General features: G+C 43.5%; 1 protein-coding gene across 1 annotated transcript in view; it reads left to right on the top strand.

The window, feature by feature from the left end:
• LOC142803616 (neprilysin-like) overlaps positions 1 to 23492 on the top strand; it is a 128276-nt gene that overhangs the window by 35335 nt on the left and 69449 nt on the right. Inside the window, exons 4-8 of the mRNA XM_075888995.1 lie at positions 2698 to 2832; positions 11881 to 11970; positions 12257 to 12441; positions 12551 to 12799; positions 21504 to 21575. Coding sequence (XP_075745110.1) covers positions 2698 to 2832; positions 11881 to 11970; positions 12257 to 12441; positions 12551 to 12799; positions 21504 to 21575 — 731 coding nt within the window. The remainder of the gene's footprint in view (positions 1 to 2697; positions 2833 to 11880; positions 11971 to 12256; positions 12442 to 12550; positions 12800 to 21503; positions 21576 to 23492) is intronic.

The raw sequence follows: 23492 nt of genomic DNA, 5'->3' as shown, positions 1-23492 counted from the left end.
TAGTGCAAGTGTGATTTGCGCGGTGCTCCGGTGCGTGTAGTGTCTCCAGAAAGTGTATACCGGTCGCGAGTCGTTGGTTGTCTCTGCGAAGAAAATGTTTTACCAGGTATCAACATGGCTGCATCAACATCTAAGGGTGCTGTAGTCACTAAACAGCAATAGACATAATATATTAATGTGTATTGAACATTGAACTGCTTCTATAAAGACACGTTTCACTTTCGTGCGTTATACCGATTCATATGTCAGAGGGACCAACCAGATTTTTTTTGTCATATTTGTGCTTCTATTTTTTAGTGCTAATTACCATTCAAACTCTATAACATTGATATTTTTAAATGCGAAGCATTTCTTAGCGAACTTCGGCGATTTTGAGCGTATCTATCTATCCATCTAGCTTGTGACTTTTATCCATCTAGCTTGTGACGCTTGTGACTTTTAGCTCTCCTGGCCATTTCGATAATGGTATCGGTACCAAACTTCGTATGGCATAACATGACTGTATAAAGAACATATCTGACAAGTCATGACATGAAAATCATGACATGTATGTCATAAATGTCATAATTTACATTTCATGGTCTTGCAGCTCTTGTGGTGGTTTCGTTCACATGGCATGTTGCAAAACTGGTATGGCGTGACATGATTGCATGGCGAACACAGGCGACGTACTCTAACATGAAAATCATGACATACGTGTCATGTAACAAAATGACTACATGCCATGCTCATGATACGCTCGTGGCCGTTTCGCTAGCATCACATATACAGAATTTGGTATAACGGTACGTGAATGGTTGACGAAGGTATGATACTGGTGCAAACATGGTAAACATGAGATGTGTGTCATGTAACAACATGACTTCATGCTACGCTAATGATGCGCTCGTGGCCGTTTCGCTAGCTTCACATCTACCAAACTCGGGATTACGTGACGCGAACGGACGGCATAAGTAAATGACGCATCCAAACATGATAATCACCACATGCGTGTCATGTAACAACATGACTACATGCCACACGCTCGCCGCCATTTTGCTAGCTTCACATATGCCAAATTTGGTAATACGTGACGTCAAAGAATGACGAAGGTATGTGACTAGTGCAAACATAATAATCATGAGATGCGTGTCATGTGAGAACATGACTACATGCCACAGTTAAGGCGCCAATACATTTTGACGTGACGTGGTGCGCGTGCTCACCGGCGTTCATTTCGTTGTGTCACACCGGTGTTGCCACGCCGGGCGCCGGTCGTGCCATATACTCGCAGGCGCGCGATGCGCTGCGTTGCTTTGACGCATGCGCGTTTCAGCGCGTCCAGCATCCCTCCGTCACGAAAAGAGGGAGACGCGGTGTTGTCTGGGTATGCATCAGCGCGAATTGCAGCATGTCGCATTTCCCGCCGTCGGACGCTGGTCGCGCCTGCGTCAAACCATAGAGTGCTCGCGTTTTGCTAACGTAAGGTCGCTGTGGCCAGCGTGCGCGCGCGCGCGTCAACGCTACATTGGAGTATATTGGGCCCTTCATGATGTGCTCACGGCCGTTTTGCTAGCTCCTCATTTACCAAATTTGGTGTTACGTGACGTCGATGGATGACGAAATATATGAGTGGTGCAAGCATGATAATCCGGAAACGCGTGTTATGTAAGAACATGACAACATACCACGCTCACAGCGTGCTTGTGGCCATTTCGCTAGCTCCCGTTATACTAAATTTGGTATCACATGACGTGAATAGAATACGAAGGTAAACTACACGTCCAGACATAATAATCATGACATAGAAGTCATGTACGGCATCATTTACTTCCACCTCATAACTTTGTGCTCATTTTAAAGTGACAAACCAACTTTTCTTATTCGTGCTTCGCATATCATCGATTCACACTGTACGTGGGGTCTGCCGATTTTTGTCTCTTTTGCGTTTTTTTGTTTTTAATTTTGATGAACTGTACGTCTCGTTTAGGTAAACAAGTGTAGAGATTTATTTCAATTTATGCTTTTACGTAAATTCGTAAATGTCATCTTCCTGTTGTTGTTGTTGTTGTTGTTGTTGTTGTTGTCGTCGTCGTCGTCGTCGTTCTTGTATGAATGGATGGCCTGGTCAGGCAATGTTTGCCTTTAGCCTTGTATCCTTGAACAAATCCTGGTATTGTTCTAAAGAAAGAAAGAAAGAAAGAAAGAAAGAAAGAACGAACGAAAGAAAGAAAAAAAGAAAGAAAGAAAGAAAGAAAGAAAGAAAGAAAGAAAGAAAGAAACGGTTACAGTGCCTATGATTCCACTAGGAATGCGCAGCAATTATTACTATTTATTTACTTCATATTTTCGCAAAAAGCCCAAGGGCTTTCTTACTTGGCTATTACATAGGGGGTGCACAAATGAAAAACAAATGGAAAATAGAAACAAAAAAAAATAATACCGGCGCACAAAATTCAACTGTGAAACATGTTAGGAAAAGAAATGAAGATTTATAAACTATAGAATTAATGAAATTAATACTCAACTATAGCAGAAACTTCTGTAGAGCACAAATTTGAAGGTTATAGACATTCATTATGATAGTAAAATACACTTAGTAGTAGTGGGTGTATGCAGTGTAATATTAAAATTGCAGTGATGCATTTCCTAATTAAACATTTTAAAATTAGATACTGGTTGACGGTGACAGGTAATAAATAAGTCATTATTATGCAGTTGTGCAGATAACCAAGCAGATGGGAAATGCGACACCATGCGAAGATTTTCACAACTACGTATGTGGTAACTGGCAAGGCAGCAAAGAACTGAAGCCAAAAAAGTTAAAGACGAAAGCTATTGCAGACCTTATACGTAAGTATACCACATTATTTGTATCTACTATGTCTGATATCTTCAACATGTCGCCGGGAGTATGACATGGTGTTGTTGAAGTGACAAAACGAATAAAAACTAAGACACAGAAAATTTTTAACTGGTGATATTACTTCACAAACAAAAAGATTTAGCCAACGGTGTCATTAAGTGCATATAACGAAACATGAAAAACACTACATGATTGTTAACAAACGAAAAAAAGAAAAGTTATTTTCAGATGGGGATGTTGTAGTTGTCCATGTAATCTCATGTCTGTAACTAAAAAAAAGAACACAACACGAGTGCTACTTTCAACTATAGTTTTTAATGAGCGAAACACCAAAAATTTAGGTGTAGCCACCGGAATGAAAGGAAAGGCAGAAAAACAAACACAAAGAGCGTGGTAAAACCCGCCGTTATAGGAATCGGTTATAGCACGAAAGTAAGACTTGCGCTTACCGAAGCAGTTGTATGTTTACTGTTATCAGAAAGCTTGCACAATGTCTTTTGGTATTTGACAGCCCTGCAGCTCGCTATTGCGGCCTACGACAATCGACCAGAAAAAGACGACGATGACGACGCACTAAGCACGAGATCATCCTGCTATAATAAACCAGAATGCGTTGTAGAATACCAAATCCCAATATTTACATGCACAGAGCGGGCTTGGCGATCTCCCCTTTTTGCTTCTATATATATATTGCAACGAACATGAAACTATCGAACACTTCTTGTTGAGCTGCCGACGTTTTTTCCTCAGACAGAAAACGAAGTATCGAAATTAAATTGCGGCAACGGGGTCTACCAGTTACATCGGCCAATCTGTTATCATTTGGGGCCTCTGCAATGGGACACTCGAAAAGGAACATTTCCAATGCTGTCGAAACTTCGATATGCGACTTATCGAAAAGTTTATATGCTAATTCTTCATTATGTCTTCCTAGTAAAGAAATCTTCGGCCATTGGAAGGCTACGCAACATAGTGCAAACTAAAATATGAATACTTCATAATTAGCGTTACATTATATTCAATCTCTGACATCTTTTAGCTCTTACAAAATAATAATAATAATAATAATAATAATAATAATAATAATAATAATAATAATAATAATAATAATAATAATAATAATAGAGCCACTCTGTATGATCCGCCCGACTCTTTGCCGATCCCCCTGAGTGGCAGGTGCCGATATTCCAAGGAGCATCATCATCATCATCATCATCATCATCATCATCATCATCATCATCATCATCATCTTGTCACGTTCTTCTTGGCCCATCCTCCATCCTGCTTTGTGGGTGAGCGCCTTCCATACGAGGTCATCATGATCAGATGGTTGCGCTTCTTCGCGTCTGCCTAAATGGCTTCAGATATAAAAATACGCAGATCGCACGTACCTTGGGAATCGACGTTATGCGAATCATGCGGAGAAGTAGTGACCGAGTTGTATTTTTATTGCGATAGCAATTATATGGACACTATCGGCTGTTTTTTGCCGCCGGCGTCGACATCAAGGTCATGCACCGTATATGTATACGTATCAATATAGAAGAAATCGCAAGAAAAAAAAATTTGAAAAAGCACTCCGGCGCGCGGAATCAAACGTGTTATCTCTGCGTCGTGAAAGCGCGGCGTTAACCACTGAGCCACTCCAGAGAACGTTCTTTACTGTTCAGATGGCAAGCTATTTCTATCTACCACTTACCGCTGCTGTGTTTTTGGCAAGATGGCGCAATGAGTGCACGTCGCCACATCGCGCAGTTGCGCCCGCTCTAATCTGACTGATTGATTTGTGTGACTTAACGTCCCAAAACCACCATATGATTATGAGAGACACCGTAGTAGAAGGCTCCGGAAATTTTGACCACCTGGGGTTCTTTAACGCGCACCCAAATCTGAGCACACGGGCTTACGACATTTCCGCCTCCATCGGAAATGCAGCCGCCGCAGCTGGGATTTGAACCCCCGACCTGCGGGTCAGCAGCCGAGCACCTTAGCCACTAGACTACCACGGCGGGGTTCCGCTCTAATCTCCTACGCGTACTTTGCCCACCTTAGAGAAAGAGAGCGATGCTCCCTCGCGCGCCCTTGTCTCGCGGTGGCGAGTAAAGGAAGATCGTACGCCTTGGCTGGCCTCGGGCTTCACGTGGAACGATTTTGCTGTAGTTACCGGGCGCACAAAGGTCACTGCAATCATTGCAGTTTCCGTTCGCGAAAAGCGTGCACTTTTCCGACTCAACGAACTAACAAATGACACGCATATTCGCGTGCATCCGTACCTGTGAGTACGTTTTGTGCGTAATTTGTGCGTGAGAATCACGGGGCACGTTTCGATCTGTTTTTCATTCTGCGCGTGACCTTTCAAATTATTGCTAACACGCTCAGTGCTTCGCCTTTACGGCAAAGCTGTGACTTTTTTTATTGAGCGACTCGTCATGAAGTGATGCTAAATATATTGCCACGTTCCTTTCCTCAAGTTTTGTTATCACCCCGTTACACTATGTTCAGTGCACTCCGCACCTACGGTGTTAGGGAAGCTTCGAAGCTGTAGTAGATCGTTTTGTTAAGATTACGCCTACCTCGTGAACCTTTCAGATTATTCTAGAATGTACGTAGATGCTAGTGATAACGCTAGAATGTTCCATGGCAAGTGCATAAATGCCGACACGCTTTGCCGCTAGTAAGTTGGCGGATGCTCTGTTTGCCGCTATCAGTGCCTGTGTCTTACTTTTCTTTTGCGTGGGCACAAGTTCGGCCCGAATGAACAGTGTCCCGCTGCGGTGGTCTAGTGGCTAAGGTACTCGGCTGCTGACCCGCGGGTCACGGGATCGAATCCTGGCTGCGGCGGCTGCATTTCCGATGGAGGCGGAAATGTTGTAGGCCCGTGTGCTCAAATTTAGGTGCATGTTAAAGAACCCCAGGTGGTCGAAATTTCCGGAGCCCTCCACTACGGCGTCTCTCATAATCATATGGTGGTTTCGGAACGTTGAACCTCACAAATCAGCCAATCAACCAATCAATCCAAATGAACAGTTTACTCTCCGACGTGCAGTCTGCCCATTTCGTTCACGTCACGACCCCATGACATCTGGTGGAGGTGCTGCTTGGTTCATGTCCCGGACACTCCCGTCAAGCCGTGAGCCCAACCCACATCGCGAAGAAGACACTGACGCCAGCCACGAGCACCGAACAAGCCGCAGGCAGCAGGGTTTTCCTCCGGAGTACGGGCCTCTACAAGACAAAGCTCAGAAGACCAAGGTCATGACCTTGACCGCGGCAACGATGATGACTGCTGCGCCACAGCCCGCGATCGTGATGCAGCAGCCAAGGGAACCGCCGATTTTCAATGACTCATTGTTTGAAGTCCCGGAGACCTGGCTAGAGACCTACGACTGAGTGGCCGCCCTCAACCACTGGGACGCGGAAAACAAGCTCCATCACGTCTACTTTTATCTGCCAGACGCGGCAAGAACGTGGTTCGAAAAGCGGGAGTCTGCCCTTCAGATGTGAGACCTTTTCTGCAGTGTATTCTCGCGAACGTTCACAAGCATTGCTCGCAGAGAAGGCCGCTGTGTTACTGGAGACCCGGGTGCAGATGCCAAACAAAAATGTCACCATTTTCACAGAAGAAATGAACCGCCTCTTCCGCCACGCAGACCCCCACATGTCAGAAGAAAAGAAGGTTCGTCTGCTCATGCGAGGAGTCAAGCAAAAACTCTGCGCAGGGCTGATCAGGAACCCTCCAAAAACGGTTGCCGAATTTATTTCAGAAGCATCTACGAAATAAAAGACGCTCGAGATGCGGACGTGGCAAAATAACCGTAGCTTCTCGTCTACAAGCTGCGCCGACATCCAAGCGCTAGGAACCACCGACTTGCGTGAGACGATACGAGAGATCGTGCAAGAAGAGTTGCGAAAATTGATTCTTTCAGCGCAGCCTCGCATGGACTCCATCGCGGACGTCGTACGCCAGGAGATTGAGCAATCGCTGGGCGCTTCTCATCCTCCAAAGCCGCAGCTGCAAGTAATGAGCTATGCTGCTGCAGCCCGCCATCACGCCCCTCCTCCACGCCCACGTCAAGACACCACCCCGTCGCAGTTCCGTCGCCAAAATCCACCGCCACCACCACCAACACGGACGTCCAACCGTTCGCCAGAAGGACAGCGCAATGCACCGAGGAAAACAGATGTTTGGCGTGCACCTGACAGCCGCCCGCTCTGCTACCACAGCGGTGAGGCCGGGCACACCTACCGCCGTTGCCAGCGCCAACAGATAGGCCTATGGGGCTTCGACATAAGCGCGCCGTGTCCACAACGTGGTGAGCCACCACATGACATCGCCGACTACCTCGCGGGAGCGCAGTCGATACCCAGACGACCTTATCGTTCGCCGTCGCCAGGCCGCTACGCCTCGCCGCATCGCGGACACTACACCGGCCCTTCTTAGGGCTGATCTCTGAGCCCTTACCCAGAAAACTAACGGCAACAACCAGTGGAGGTGTGGTTGCTATACGACGAACTGCCGAAGATCCCCCGCCGTCGACAACATCACCAACATCAGCTACAACATCAGCGTAGTTCTGACGCCGAAAATACTCACGTCACCGTACCGCCTTTCTCCAGCGTTGTCATTTCCGTTGGCACCAAAAAGCCGAAAACCTTGAAGACGTCATCGAGTGTTATCAGCACCTTCTTCTAAACCATCAGATTTGCTCTTTCGCGAGTGGGAGGGGGGCAAGGCTACGTCACTCATCAACCGTGTGTATCATCATCATCATCATCATCATCATCATCATCATCATCATCATCATCATCATCATCACCACCACCACCACCATCATCATCATCATCATCATCATAATCATCATCATCATCATCATCGAGACTACGTCCACTACAGGACAAATGACTCTTCTATTTTCCGCCAGTCAACTCGGTCCTGTGCTTGCTACTGCCAATTTATACCCGCAAACTTCTCAATCGCATCTGCCCACCTAACCCTCTGTCTTCCCCTAACACGCTTGCCGTCTGCAGGAATCCAGTTAGTTACCCCTAATGACCAGTGGTTATCCTGTCTACGTGCTACATGCTCGGCCCATGTCCATTTCCTCTTCTTGATTTCAACTATATGATATCCTTAACCTTGGTTTGTTACCTAATCCACTCTGCTGTGTTCTTGTCTTTAATGTTACACCTACCATTTTCCTTTCCATTGTTCGCTGCGCCGTCTTCTATTTAAGCTGAACCTTCTTTCTAAGTCTCCAGATTTTTGCTCCATAGCTAAGTACCGGCAAGATGCAGCTGTTAGCTGTTATATACCTTCCTCTTGAGCGATAGTGGCAATCTACCTGTCATGATTTGAGAGTGCTTGCCAAATGTGCTCCACCCCATTCTTATTCTCCTTGTTACTTCAATCTTGTGGTTTGGCTCCGTGGTTATTACCTGTCCTAAGTAGACATAGATATTTACAACTTCCAGTGCTATATTACATATCTTGAAGCGTTGCTCTCTTCCGAGGTGGTTGTACATTACTTTACTTTTCTGCAGAATAATTTTAAGACCCACCTTTCTGCTTTCCTTGTCTAACTCCGTAATCATGAGTTGCAATTCGTCCCCTGAGTTACTCAGCAATGCAATGTCATCGGCGAAGTGCAGGTTACTAAGGTACTCTCCATTAACTCTTATCCCTAACTGTTCCCATCCTAGGCTTCTTAAAACCTCCTGTAAGCACGCAGTAACTAGCGTTGGGGAGATTGTGTCCCCCTGCCTTACACCCTTCTTGATTGGTATTCTGTTGCTTTCTTTATGGAGCACCATGGTTGCAGTTGATCCCCTGTAGATTTCTTCCAGGATGTTTATATAAGCTTCATCGACGCCCTGATTTTGCAGTGTCTGCATGAGTGCTGATATTTCTACTAAATCAAACGCCTTCTCGTAATCTATGAAGGCTATGTATAGTGGTTGGCTATATGCTGAGCATTTCTCTATTATTTGATTGATAGTGTGAATGTGGTCGATTGTTGAGTAGCCTGTTCGAAATCCTGCTTGTTATTTTGGTTGATTGAATTCTAATGTTTTCCTAACTCTGTCAGCAATTACCTTTGTAAATAGCTTGTATACTACAAAAAAAATCAAGAAAGATGCAAATAAAATAAATAATAAAGAATTTTGGACCTGAGTGAGCATCGAACTCGGGTTATTTCCGTGACAAAGGGGTGTTCTACCACACAGTTACCCCTCTGCTTGTGAATACAGTGAAATAACTTCCTCTGCTTGGGAATGCAGTGAAAGTAACGTTCATGCTAACTTGTCAATGTCGGTGGTGCTACACCTTCATGCAAATTGTGCCGTAGGTGTCCGAGCTGCAGTCCCGCCTAGGAGCCTCCGAAGCAGCCCTCGCAGAGACCCAGCATAAATGTTCGCCGTAGTGGGCGGCTTCTAAAATATCAAACCTTTGAAGTTGTTTAAACTCTACCTTAGTCTAAGCGCACAGCCCTCTGTCATTTCCGCCTCTACCGAAATGCGGCCACCGCGGTAGGGATTTGGTCCCGCGATCTTTGGTTCGAGCACCATGAACATTATAGTGACGCGTGGCGGACGTTGACAGGGTAAGGTACACAAAAAAACATGTTGTAAAGGCGTTAATTGAACGCTGGCGTAAGGATCTCCGGTATCTTTATCAACGGCTTAATTTATGGAACCCGAAAGCGAGTGATGTCCACGAGCAATGCGCCATAGGGATACAACCACTAGACATCGATGTCACTCGAAAGAGTGGCCAACTATATATAGCTCGTTCCACTACACTTCAATGTCATTAATATAAAGATGTCACAGAGTGTCTCACTATTTGTACGCATTTTGTATGAAAGCCTTTTTTTCAGACCTTGATGAGCGTTTAAATGTCTTCCTCAGTGCTGTATCGGTGTCGTTTCAGCGCGCATTTCATCCTAGAGAGCAAGAGAAAGGTGCCGGAAGAGTGGTCCGGGATGCATGGTGGTGGTAGAAGCTTTGCATGGATGAAAATTCATTTACAGGAAGTCAAGCAATGAAGCACCGTGGAGCTTGATGTCGTGACCTCTTCCCGCACGCACGGCAAGCTTTGACGTTGTGGCTGGAGTATTTACAGTGCGAAATCTGCAGTTACCCTTGTTCCGGAAGGAACAAATTTCTTATAGCAAATTACCTGGCAGTTACCAAAGGTGATCGACGAGAATTCAGCTTTTTACGCATGTTCTTGCTTCGGACACGAAAACTAATCGACACTGGTGTTCCCTGAGGCCTCGATCTTCTTCATATTCTTTTTTAAGCATCGGATTAAAAGACCGTGTGCTAGTACAGAGCGAATCCTCGAATGCTAAGAGTTGGCTCTGTATTTGTGCGTGAATGAATCTATCGTCAATTAAGGACGTGTGGGTAACACGTCATGTACGTCTTCTGACTCCTGAGAGACACTTGAGCACGTAACTTTGTGTATCGCCTACGTTATGTTGCAGATACTGCTCATCAAGAAATATGGGCTTATTATACTTAGACGCACGACCTTTGGTAATTGCTGTTTCAAGGAGTATGCGCTGCTCGGCGTGACCAGGTCCATCAAACCCTACTAGCTTTCGTGAACAAAACCATCTTGGTTTCGAGTTGACAGATTTTTTTCATATCACTACTATTTTGTGTCTCCACATGAAAAAGGGGCTCTAAATGGGCTATTGAGTTCATTGGATATAGTACATACACAAAGAAATGTGATAGTTGAGCCTTCCTTCTAGCAGTTCAGAGTTTACCCATCAAACCACACATATTGTTACCAAACTCAAAGATGTGTTAACTACTGTCGTGGTGAGGGCGCTTAAAGGGGTATTGACAAAATTATTTTTTTTGTGTGAGGTAGCATGTGAGATTAACACTCGTGAACTTGCGTAAAACATCTGTAAAACATCAACAACAAATACGGCTTGGAATCAGTGTTGCAGAGTTGCCACTCCAGAATTGGAATGACTCTGAAATCAGTCCACATTTCAGTGACACCAGAATGGAATGATGATGGAATTACGTCTTTTACCGAAAGCAGACTCTCGTTTTCGTCTACGTGCTGTTTTTTAAGTTTTACATGTCATCAAGTCCAAAGCCTCGAATTTAACTAATACATCATCTCAGCAGATACTAAATGAACAACGAATTATCCCTGCGCGTATGTTTGTATTATTACCCCTTCCCCACCCACCTCAACGTGGTGAATACTGTATGCACAGCCTGATTTTTTTCGGGAGCAGTTTAGTCGCTTACACACGTAAATAACCTTTGCGACAAGAAAGACATTGCATACCCGCGCACAGGCAAACACAGAAAGTTCTCCTCACACCATTGACGCGTTAGTTTGACCCCGTGTTTCGTATTTCAAGCCAAGGCACAATGTGCCGGAGTGGTGCACTGTTCTAACAAATACTAGCAGATCTAAAGAGTAGTTTACTAACGTAAGTTCGATGAACAAAATGCGCTGACATTGGCTAACTGGTAGCGTATATTTTCTCGTATTGATACAGTATACCTTATTGATATACGATATTGAGCTGAATGGAAGCATTTGTTTTGAGAAGTCTGTTTCTATATATATATATATATATATATATATAAAATAAGGGAAAGAAGTGTATACCTAAGGGCTCGTTTTCCGTGTTTTTAACACAATAATAATGAGATATAACAGACAGTAATGCCAAGGAATGTACAGGGGAAGTTATTAACATTAATGGAATGTAAATAAGAAGAAAGAAAAGTGGATGAAAAAATTTTTTCATCCACTTTTCTTTCTTCTTATTTACATTCCATTAATGTTAATAACTTCCCCTGTACATTCCTTGGCATTACTGTCTGTTATATCTCATATATATATATATATATATATATATATATATATATATATATATATATATATATATATATATATATATATATAATTATATATATATATATATATATATATATATATATTATATAATTAGAAATTACAGGTAGACAATTTATATTTTTGTGTGTTGCAGAAATCCTAGATAATGCTCCTGAACCAAGTAAGCAGCAGCTAAATGCATCAGAGAAATTGATTAATGCCTACAAGTCATGTACGAAGCCAGGTAAGAACAAAGAGCTCAGATAAGAAAAATATAATGTTTTGACTTTTGAAAGTACTGATTCTACGGTCATGCTGAAATAACTTTAATGACTAATAAATAAACGAGTGAGTGCGAATCATTGTGTTCATTGATGTCGGAAAAGATAATTGTAGAACTATTTTTTATATATATACGATCCACGTTTTTAAGCCGGGTGCAAGAAGCTAGATGTCATGTAGCATGCTTGTTGCCAAACGAGTAATTTATATACTGCTAACGTTTGACATGAAACTGTTTAATTTTTTAGGAAAGCAAAAAGCGCTTCAGAATGCAATAAAAGGTATCCTGGCTGCCTCCGGGATCGACATTTGGCCAATTCAAGAAAATGACGTCCCGATATTGCGTAACTACAAAAGGATTCTCAGAAGGACTGGCCCGCGTCCCCTGTTCTCTTACTATGTATCAGGCGAAGCTTCGTCAGCGATGATATGCGTAAGAGGACATCTCATTTTATGGATAGAGCGAAGCTCCTTTCACAGAGTCAGAACGCCTTTATTGATTCTTAGTATTGATTTTTTTGTGTGTTTGTGTATATTTGCAGATGACCAAGCCCAAAGTGTTTTTTGTGTCGCCAGAGTTCATAGGCGACTATGTGATTTCCAGTCGACTTGATGAAAATGTGGAGACAACACCTGACTACAGTAACTACGAATCGTTCGAAAAAGAACAACATGAAGCTTACAAAAAATTTATAGTGAGTGCAATACAACTGCTGAATGAAAGTTTCCCATCAGGGGAACTGGACGAAACAGCTGAAGATATAATTAAATTTGAGAAGAAACTTGCTCAAGTAAGTATCAACTTGAAATAAGTAATCTTTAAAACATATTAGATTCAGAAAATTAGATTCAGAAAATACACCCTGCTGCGCGTCCCTTCTTGCGCTATATGTAGTAAGAAAGAAACACATCCGAGCGTCTTAGGTTTAAAAATAATTAAACACTGATGCATAGCGTTTTTGTAGTGTTTTGTTCCAGCGTATGACAAGTGGTTAAAGAGTAAAAGAAGCTTCGCCAGTGCAAGGACATTTGTTTGATTACAGCGTAACAAGAAAGTCCTGCGACATCTGTTATACTTAAAATGGCACGAAAAGCGTTTTAGAATATTTATGCGCCCGATGTTAGCCAACTTGCCTGCCTAAGACAAGTTTGCCAACAATTTTTCTTCTTGTCCTTAGCTCCGTTGATAAACACTGATAGACATTTGATTGTGTTAGTGGATTTTAATTGTGTTTGTGACCCCAGTGACCCGCTTTACTGCAACAAATAATGAATGACTATAATCTGATAGATGTGGGAGAGCATGCGCCTGCCTCATTGAGGTTTACGCATTTTCAGGGCGTCTCTCATGCTCGCCTCGATCGTGTCTATGTCTCTATAAACCTATGGTCGCACGTTCACATCTATGATGTAAAGCCTATATTTTTTACAGATCATTGTTTAGTGGTAGTTTCATGGGGTCCTAGAACATTTCGCAAGATTCTACCAAATTCGGAATTATGCAAGCTAAACGTACAGCTCTTACAAGAAGAATGTTCCGTTAAAATAGTAAAAAAATTGCTCCATGTAGTAACCCAATACCAACAGCTGTCAATTTCTGCTTAATGGGAAATGTTCTAAGAGAAAGTTCAGAACGAAGTGATTAGTGCCTCATATGAGCTAGCACGAAGGAAGAAAGATGAAAAATGTTATCTTTACAATTTACTTAATAGGCTTCATGCTTTTGAAAGCCAAGAGCCGGGGATGTACGAGGATGAAATAAATATAGTTCGAGCACATATACAGAAATATGACACAGAGGCATACAGAGGAGCAATGATTCGTTCTCGTGTTATCGTTTCTTTGAAGCCCACAAAAAGAGCTCTTGGGGATGAAAAGCGATACGCACTCTCCAAGCAGATATTACAAATTGAGTCAAATGGCTCTATATACACAGACACACAGCAAATAGCATGCAGTCGCTTTTCATGATCATTACAAAAGCCTCTTCACCACGGCTGAGCTATATGGATGACTATAAAAAAAAAAAGCTGAACGATTCATTGCTTTAATGCCATGTTCACAGGAAGATGACCACCTCACCATGGATGAATTAATAATTGTGGAGAAAATTAAGATTGCCGTCCAAACTTCGCATAGAAACAAAATTCCATGGCCAGATAGCCTTAGCGCGGAATTTCACATAACGTTTCAGTGCATTTCTGATGGAGGCAGAAATGTTGTAGGCCCGTGTGCTCAGATTTGGGTGCACGTTAAAGAACACCAGGTAGTCGAAATTTCCGGAGCCCTCCACTACGGCGTCTCTCATAATGATATGGTGGTTTTGGGACGTTGAACCTCACATATCATCAACATAACGTTTCAAAAACTTCTCGTTCCTTTCCTTGAGGAACTTTTTAAAGAATCCCTTGAACTTGGGGAACTTCCTTCTTCCTTTTATCACGCCCGTACTACTTGGAAACCGAAAAGCACCGATAGTGAAGATTCAAAAATAGTAACTGGATAAAGGCCTATATCTTTATGTAACGTAGATTATAAGATATTTGCGAAAATCCTCACGAACAGGTTGCAAGCAGTGATTACTAAATGTGTAGACATCATCAAACATGTGATATATGACGCCGTTCTATACCGACGAATATACATGTAGCTCGATCAGTTCTTGAGTGCATTGACGATAGCATGAATCAGGTAGCTCTTTTTCAGATTAATCTTTCTAAAGCTTTTGAAAAGGTACGACATGATTTTTTTGTTTCGACTGTTCAGACATCTCCAGTTAGAAGATTTACTGCACAATGACAAATCATTATAGGTTATAATAAGAGCACAACAAGATTAATTGTGAATCGCGTGCTTTCAGATTTCGTCATCATCAGCCTGACTACGTCCACTACAGGACAAATGTCTCTCCCATGTTCCGCCAGTCAGCTTGGTCATGTACTTGCTGCTGCCAATTCATACCCGCAAACTTCTTAATCTCATCTGCCAACCTAACCTTCTGTTTCCCTAACCCAGTTGCCTTGTCTAAGAATCCGGTTAGTTACCCTTAATGACTAGCGGTTATCCTGTCTATGTGCTACATGCCCGGCCCATGCCCATTTCCTCTTCTTGATTTCAACTATGATATCCTTAACTCCCGTTTCTTCCCTAATTCACTCTGCTCTCTTCTTGCCTCTTAAGGTTACACCTACCATTTTTTTCGATTGCTCGCTGCGTCGTCTTCAATTTAAACTGAACCCTCTTTGTAAGTCTCCAGGCTTCTGCTGCATAGCTAAGTACCAGCAAGATGCAGCTGCTATATACCTTCCTCTAGAAGGATAGTGGCAATGTACCTGTCATGATATGAGAGTGCTTGCCAAATGATCTCCATTTCATTCTTATTCTTCTAGTTACTTAAATCTGGTGGTTCGGCTCTGCAAGTATCACCTTTCCTAAGTAGACATAGTCTTTTACAACTTCAAGTTCATTATTACCTATCTCGAAGCGCTGCTCTTTTCCGAGGTTGTTGTACACTACTTTTGTTTTCTGCCGATTTATGTTAAGACCCACCTTTCTGCTCTCCCTTCTAACTCTGTAATCATGAGTTGCAATTCGTCCCCTGAGTTACTCAGCAATGAAATCTCATCAGCGAATCGCAGGTTACTAAGGTACTCTCCATTAACTCTTATCCCTAACTGTTCCCATTCTAGGCTTCTGAAAACCTCCTGTAAGCACGCGGTAAATAGCATTGGAGAGATTGTATCCCCCTGCCTTACACCCTTCTTGATTGGTATTCTGTTGCTCTCTTAATGAAGCACTATGGTAGCAGTTGATCCCCTGTAGATTTCTTCTAGGATGTTTATATATGCTTAATCGATACCCTGATTCCGCTGTGTCTGCATGACTGCTGATATTTCTAATGAGTCAAATGCCTTCTCCTAATCTATGAAGGCAATGTATAGTGGTTGGCTATATTCTGAGCATTTCTCTATTACCTGATTGATAGTATGAATGTGGTCGATTGTTGAGTAGCCTGTTCAAAATCCTGCTTGTTCATTTGGTTCATTGTGCTACTTAATTTTGGTATTAAAGGATGTAGATATGAAGCTGAGGAAAATGAAGTACCAGCCTATGAAGATGACATAGCCTTCTTCTGTGTAGATAAACTCTGTTTAGTGTTCGGGAAGCACTAAACACCACTATACCTTTCTGAGAAATTTTTGGAGCTAATATAAATTTTGATGAGACAAGGGGATTCTGGATGTTCGCGTGGGCACAAACTCCCTCATTTTTCGCAAATATACATTGGAACGGAGCTCCAGTACATTATCTTGGTGTTCCTTTTGATAAACACCGTAATAGTGCTCTCATTGGACGTCCGCCATAACCACTATCCGTTGAAAGGTATTAACTTGGCAAGGACGGGATCTTTCCGTTTTTTCGGTAGCCAAAGCATGCAACACCGTTCTTGCATCAAATCTTGTCTACATTTTACAAGTATTGCATTGCTCTCTGTGTGTAAAAAAGTTGTTAAAGATTTAGGGTACGATGTACTCTACTATGAGATAGCAGAAAGCCGTCCCGTGGGCCTACTGAACCCTCTCATGTACATATCCAGGCATTTCACAGGATATTCGCCTGCTTCATTTGGAATTTTTCACGAGAAGCCATGTGAAGAGACAACCTTTTTCTTCCGCTTGAGAATAGGGCTCGGTTTTGTGCACGTGTTTGTACGATAACTGGTGATGCGATTTTTTTACCTTCAGGATGTGTCACCCGTCTCTTCTGGCTGTTATCTAGAACCGTCTTGCTTACCAGCCCCCTTTTCTTTTTGTCACGACGAGAGCTTCTGAAAACTTGCAATTGTGGGGTTTCTTGAAAGAAATTCTTGAGGCTGCGAAGTTTTTTGAAAACCAGATTCACTTTAGAATATCTTTACAGTGTAGACAGGACGACACTCACTGCTGCACTCATCAGCACCTTTTTCTCCAAACCTGTTTACCGAAAGCAATGTTTATCTCGACATGGTCGTGATGTGTTATACCGTGTGCATAACGTGTTTATACCGCCAACAGTGAAAAGGTTTTTTATTTAAGCTACACACCTCAACTTTAGCAGTAAAGACGTGGCTTCATAAAAAAGGCATATACGTGCCCTGGTCTCTAAATTGCACACTGTGCAACGGGCCTGAAACAATCGAGCATTGTTTTATGCATTGCCGTGATGCGTGTCATTTCTGGGACATCCTTAAGAGAACCATAAAAAATTCTTATTACAGCCCAAGGTGTTAGGCTCTTACCGCTCAAAAAGACCATTAACAATAATGCGCCATACGATATAATTATGTTATTGGGCATTGATTCATTATGGAGGAGCCACATGATTGACAGATATGCTGAGCCACCTCGTTTTACAAAGGCTGTTTTCTCAGAAGCAGCAGCCAACTTGATGTGCGTAGTGTTGTGCAGACTTTCGACCCTGTTCCAGAGTGGCTTAGACTTCTGGACATATGTGTTTGTTTACCGGACTTCGTTGGAAGGTTCGTTGGACTGTATGTAATTGTGTGTTCCGCATGTGTGCATGCGAGCACAATTTTGAAACGTTTAATGGTATGCATATACATGACAACCTTTGCATTATTTTCATGTATTAAAGAAAAAAAGCACCAGCGTATTTCAGTCGTAGAACACTGGGTTGGTACCCAGCGGACCCGTGTTCGAACCCCACTGTGTCATTAGTGCTAGGTTTATAGGGGCGAAGCTCCTTAAGGAGTAGGTCTGTACACTCTCCGATGTATGTAGTATTAATATGTAGGCTGGGTGGCACATACCCACTCTAGAGCGGGTATGTACCTCAGAGGATGCGAGATGCGAGATACCGGCACTTGGAGTGTGCACTAGATGGACGCATGGACAGACGGACAAACGGACAGACAGCCTAGCAGACAGACGGACGCATGTACGGGCGCACGGACATACATACAGATGAACGCACGAACGGATGGACAGACGAGCGGACGCACTCATGGACGGACACATGGACAGACGGGTGGACGGATGGATGGACGCAGGTATAGTTGCGCGGACGGACGGAAGCAAGAACGAATGAACGGGTGGAAGCACGGACGGGCTGATGGATGCTTCGCCCCTCTCATCATAATTCACTTCGTGGATATGCTGTGATTTTTTTTTTCTAATTTCGTGTGATGTGGTTACGGACACCGGTGGCGGCGGCGGCTGCAGACAACTGCGCGTGACCCGAGTTGTGATCTCATAACAGCTTTCGCTGTGAAAATTGAGACAGCGATGCACTAGCGGTGCACATTAATAGTAAAGAACAGTGAGAGGCTGCTATGTGCAGCTGGGCGCCCAAGGTACAGGACCAGATCCTAGATTGAGTCAAGAGGGTAGTGGAGACCTACACTGGGTAGGCTTCTGTGACACACCACCACCGCACCTTTCCCTCTTGGGATGAATGAACTTTTTCTCCTCCTCCATTGCAACTGGCCTACGCAGGCACCGGAGCCTGAGCAAGAAGACACTGAAGCGGCGAGACTGAAAAAAAAAACAAACAACAACAATCACAGCATATCCACGGAGCGAATACTGATTAGTGGAACGAAACGTACGTTCGTCCGGACGGACGAATGAACGGACAGACGCATGGACGTGTCAGTGATGTCCGAAATCATGGAGTTAAGGCAAGGTTCGATTTGGAAGAAGACAACTGTATTGTGCTGTATAGTTATCAGTGAATCGGCAGTCGCTACATGGAGGAGGAAACGGGGTTCGTTATCCGAGCTCGTTCGGATGCGTCCGATGCCACTCATGTTTTGGCTTGTTCTCCCTGGCTCTGGCGATGCGTTGCTATGTGTTCCCGGCCACAGAATCACTTTTTAGGGGCGAAGCTCCTTATAGCGGCACCCGTTCGTCCCTCGTAGTCGTAGTGAGTAACAATTGTCACATTTTGACCCCCAAGGTGGTGCCGGTGGAAGATTTCTTCTGTGCGTTGTTGAACAATAAAAGATAGTGCTCAATGAACATTTTAGTTAACGCGCACGCTGCGATCCCCATTAGCAGCCCTTAGCACGTACATTGAGCACTATCTGACAAGAATGGGTTGCTACGTTATACTCGCTGGGCGTAACCTCCTTGGTTTTAGAAAGGTTTAGCGAGCGTTGGGCCGCAGTGTTATGAATAAAGTGAACTAGTATATACCATGAACTCGAGGTGGTTAAAGGTTGGAAGTAGACCCGAAGCGCAAGCCGTAAGAAAGTGTGCGTGTGCCACCTCTCGTTTAGTCCTTGGAATGCCCGCTGGGTGGCGGTGCTTCTATATGGGGAATATATGATGAAAAGATTCGAGATGGTGGTACTTGGAGTGTTGAATAGATGGACGAACGGACACACATACAGATGCATGGATAGACGCATGAACGGACGCAGGGGCGGATGCATGGACGAACGCAGGGATGGACACACGAACAGACGCACGCACGGACGGGCGGATGAACGCATGGACGGACGGAAGCAAAAACGAATGGACGGACGGATGCTTCGCCCTACTCTCCATCATTCACTCCGTGGATATGCTGCCAATTTTTTTTTCCTGTTTTAATGTTCATTGAATCAACGCGGCATGGCAACAGCGCCGAGCGGACGCGCTCAAGACTCCTGTGGCGTTTTTTTTTTTTTTTTGCGGACGCTCAGATACTTCGTAACGCTCGTAAAATAACGTTGCTATGGTTACAAACAGTAAATTCGGAGAATTCCACGCACCTTGGGAATCGACGTTATGCAAAGCATACGGGGGGGGGGGGGGGGAAAGCTGACTGCGTTGTATTCTTTATTGATCGTAACTTTACAAAATGACGCTATAGATATGTACACATGTTGTATGCACAGGCATACATTAAACAGTCACATGTTTACTGTTGCATAACGATGTCAATAGGGAGCTTTAGAATAACGTTTGCAGGCGCTGCGGGTGTCACTGGCATAGCGGGTGACACATGAGCTTTAGAATAGCGTTCCTGCAAAGCCTCCTGCAAACCCAACGCCCTCCTCCTGCAAACCACAACGCACAATCGCAGCGACACCGTAGCCTCGAAACCAGCGCTTGCAGGCCGCACACGCGGCCGCTATTTCGACTTTTTTGCGGGTGGGCCACGAACGCGACTGGCGACTCGCCTGACGATTGGGTCCGTCACGCCCCCCAAGCCCAAACCGAAACTGAACGAAAAACGAAAACATATGTGTGAACAATCGACTTTATGTGTAATCAACTACACAGCATCACAACACGTGATCAACCGCACCGTCCGTCCATCCGTACGCGCGTCCATTTGCGCATCATACGTCCACCTGTCCGTCCATTCATGCGTCGTTCCGTCCTCTGTCCGTCCTTTATACTAGTGGGCGACTTCAACGTAGACATTATAGGCATTAGGACCTATAGCTTCGCCCACTTGTCGCATTCACTTTGTGAAGAGGCACCGATTTTTCTTAACGTTCTTGAACAAAAATTAGCAATGTCTGTTCGCACCGTTTCTTGGTTGATATGAATTGTCAATAATTTTCATTGCATAGCGCTTAATGAAGTTTATTTTAACCCCATGTGACGGCTATCTAGTATAGTTGGAGGACATATGCGATGCTTATAAACTCGGATAGCCATCCATGGATGATATAACTTTTTAGCGCACAGAAAAAACTGGACAAAAAAGCGCTAGTCTGTTTTAGCGCTTGTCTGTCTCTTTCTTGTCCAGTTTTTTATGCACGCTAAAAAACATTACGTCATGGATACACACCAACTCGCACAGCATTTTTTTTTTACCGGAAAGCCATCATTGCATTCGTAATTCACGCTTCACGAACATAACAGTCTGTTTGAAAAGCAGTTGTGATATCTGGCGTTGCTCAGCGGTAAAATACTTGGTTGCCACGCAGAATGCTAGGGTTCGATTCCTGCCGGGACCCTGACGTTTCGTTTTTACATCCGTTGGGTCAACACAGCCGATGTCAGGTTTTGTGTAACGCTCCCGCGTTAAAATTACCTAGGTGTGTTTTCACCGTTCTCGGGTATAGATATGGAGTGTCAATCACCTGTGGCACATACCCGCATACCAGTGGCACATACCTAACGGCGGGTATGCGCCACACATCTGACGGAAACGGCTCGACGACGCACGCGACGGGATCGGGACAATATCTATATCATGACCACTGAGTCATATTTGTCAAATTATTTTATCCTGCCATACTAATTTTAGTTTACTCCAAGTTAAGGGGGTGATTACGGGAACACCCAGAAATAGGCAGATAGATAGATACGCAGATAGATGCCAAAAGTGCTTGCAATACGCAAAAAAAACTTTGAATTTGTTAATTGTTTCGGAAAAATTATATGATGCAAGATGGTACGCTAATTATAGCAAGGGTAACGCCTAGAGCGCTTGTGTCATAGACGTATACAAAGGTGACCTTTCTTCTCTTTTTTGTGCCATTTATTTTTTCAGTTTGCTTCCCAAGCCCCGATGACTACAACCAATATGACGCTTTCGAGTTTCATCAACATTTTGGGCGATGCGGTGAGTTGTCTTTTCCTACCTTTCCGCTCATATAGCACACTTGAACCTTCATGGTTTCCTAATATTTATCTCTATTGATAACATACTTTTGCTGCGCATGTTAATGCTGTACGCGTTTTCTTAATACGTTTCAATGACAAAAATTCGGCAGATTCCATGTACTTTGGGAGTCAATGTTATGCGAAGCATGCAGACAGAACGTGACTGTGTTGTAATTTCTTCATTGTGCGAAACATTACGAAGTGTCATTGGAGATATGTACAAGCGCACGCACGAATACACTTTCAACCACCGCATATGCCTCCCAGCCTCGACCAGGGGGCGCTGCGTCGCACGCGTTTCGCCGCCTTTCTAGCAAAAACTGGTCACTCGATACCCCGCTCCTGCCTTCCTTCTATTCATTGTATTCTAAATGTGTATGTAATATGTGCCTTCACATTATGCGTACACATGGTCATGGCACCGATTGAAAACACTGAAGTGAGCACCAGAACGTGTGTGGGCTGCCACAGGGGCGTAGGCAATTTTTTTAAATATTTTTTGTGGACGGGTAATTGGAGGAGTAGCACCACTATGATCTTAAGTGGGGCCCGGTCCGTGGATGTGATCGAGCGTCATTTCGCACTATGTATAATACGGGGGTAAAATATTCGAAAAAGGGAGGAGGGTGTGAACCCGGTGTGCCAACCCCTGGCTTTGCCACTGGGCGGCATCAACGTTGTATGCCTTGCCCTACTAAGCATAAGATGTGTATGCATAGCTTCTTTCTACTGACTACAGGGGGAACATAATGTGACAAGTGGAGTTGGAATGGGGCATTGGCATGCTAATGTTTTTGTTGTATCATTCCAAAATCAAATATCAGTAATGCTGTACTAGCCCATCGAGCCGTTTCTTTCTGTCACCTATTGTAGTAGTGTAAATGAAGTGGGTAGATCACTAATTGTTTTCTGCTGATAACATGAAGTGAGCGTCTTTTATATTGCTCGTGTAATACAGAAGCATCACCAGAAGATTGCAAGCCCTTCTTGAGTCACTCTGATGAGACATTTTGTCTGTCTGTGACAGTCTGTTGCCAAAGAGCAGAACATGAATGGCTCAACATACTCATGAACACCCCAAGAAGATTATTACTTGCACTGTTATTACTTTTGTAATATGTGATATACTCTATCTGTAGGTGTTGTCTCATTAGAAAATTTTGCTTCAGAAAAACCACGTTTTTGAAAAAAAGGTGTGATTTTATTTGCAGCAAATTTATATCTTGCCCGTGGTCTTTCCTTGTCTTGAACCAGACTATAACAGCATCCTTATACAAATTAAATATTGATTTTAATTATTTTTTTAATGTCACCACAGTGAGAACAAATAACAATAGATAAAAATCCACCTGTGTTACTTCTTCTTCTCACTGTGGTGATGCATAGTGCCAAATTTCATTCATGCATTTATTGAGTATAAATCTTTACAAGTGTAGAGGGGGCACTGAAACCTACAAAACAAGGTCCTGGTGGCTGACCATCTGCCACTACATTTTATTTAAAAATTTTTAGCACAGTGATAAAGTGTGAAAAGGTCAGCACTTGCTAAAAATATAAAACGAAATGACACGTAAAGCTGCCCAGTATCTGTATTTTATTCTAAACTAAACCAAGATAATACACTGATCAAAATTTCAAATGGGTTCAGTGGTGTCATAGAAAAAAAGGTTTACCTTCTAGCACACGTGCATTCCTTCTAGCAAGCTGCTTAAATGGACAATGAGATGAAAGCTTGCAACAACCGACATAGGATGGAACATTGAGTCACATGTGCTAGCATAGTAATTGTGAACTGCTGCAAGTTATGGACAATTAATTCATTATTTTGTCTGAATAACTTTTGCATCCTCTAATGAAAGACCATAGCGGTTGCATT

Source organism: Rhipicephalus microplus, chromosome 3 (genome assembly GCF_043290135.1).
Source record: "Rhipicephalus microplus isolate Deutch F79 chromosome 3, USDA_Rmic, whole genome shotgun sequence".
Classification (NCBI taxonomy): Eukaryota; Metazoa; Arthropoda; class Arachnida; order Ixodida; family Ixodidae; genus Rhipicephalus; species Rhipicephalus microplus.
The sequence above is the reverse complement of the archived record's forward strand: the minus strand, read 5'-3'. Positions and strand labels throughout refer to the sequence as shown.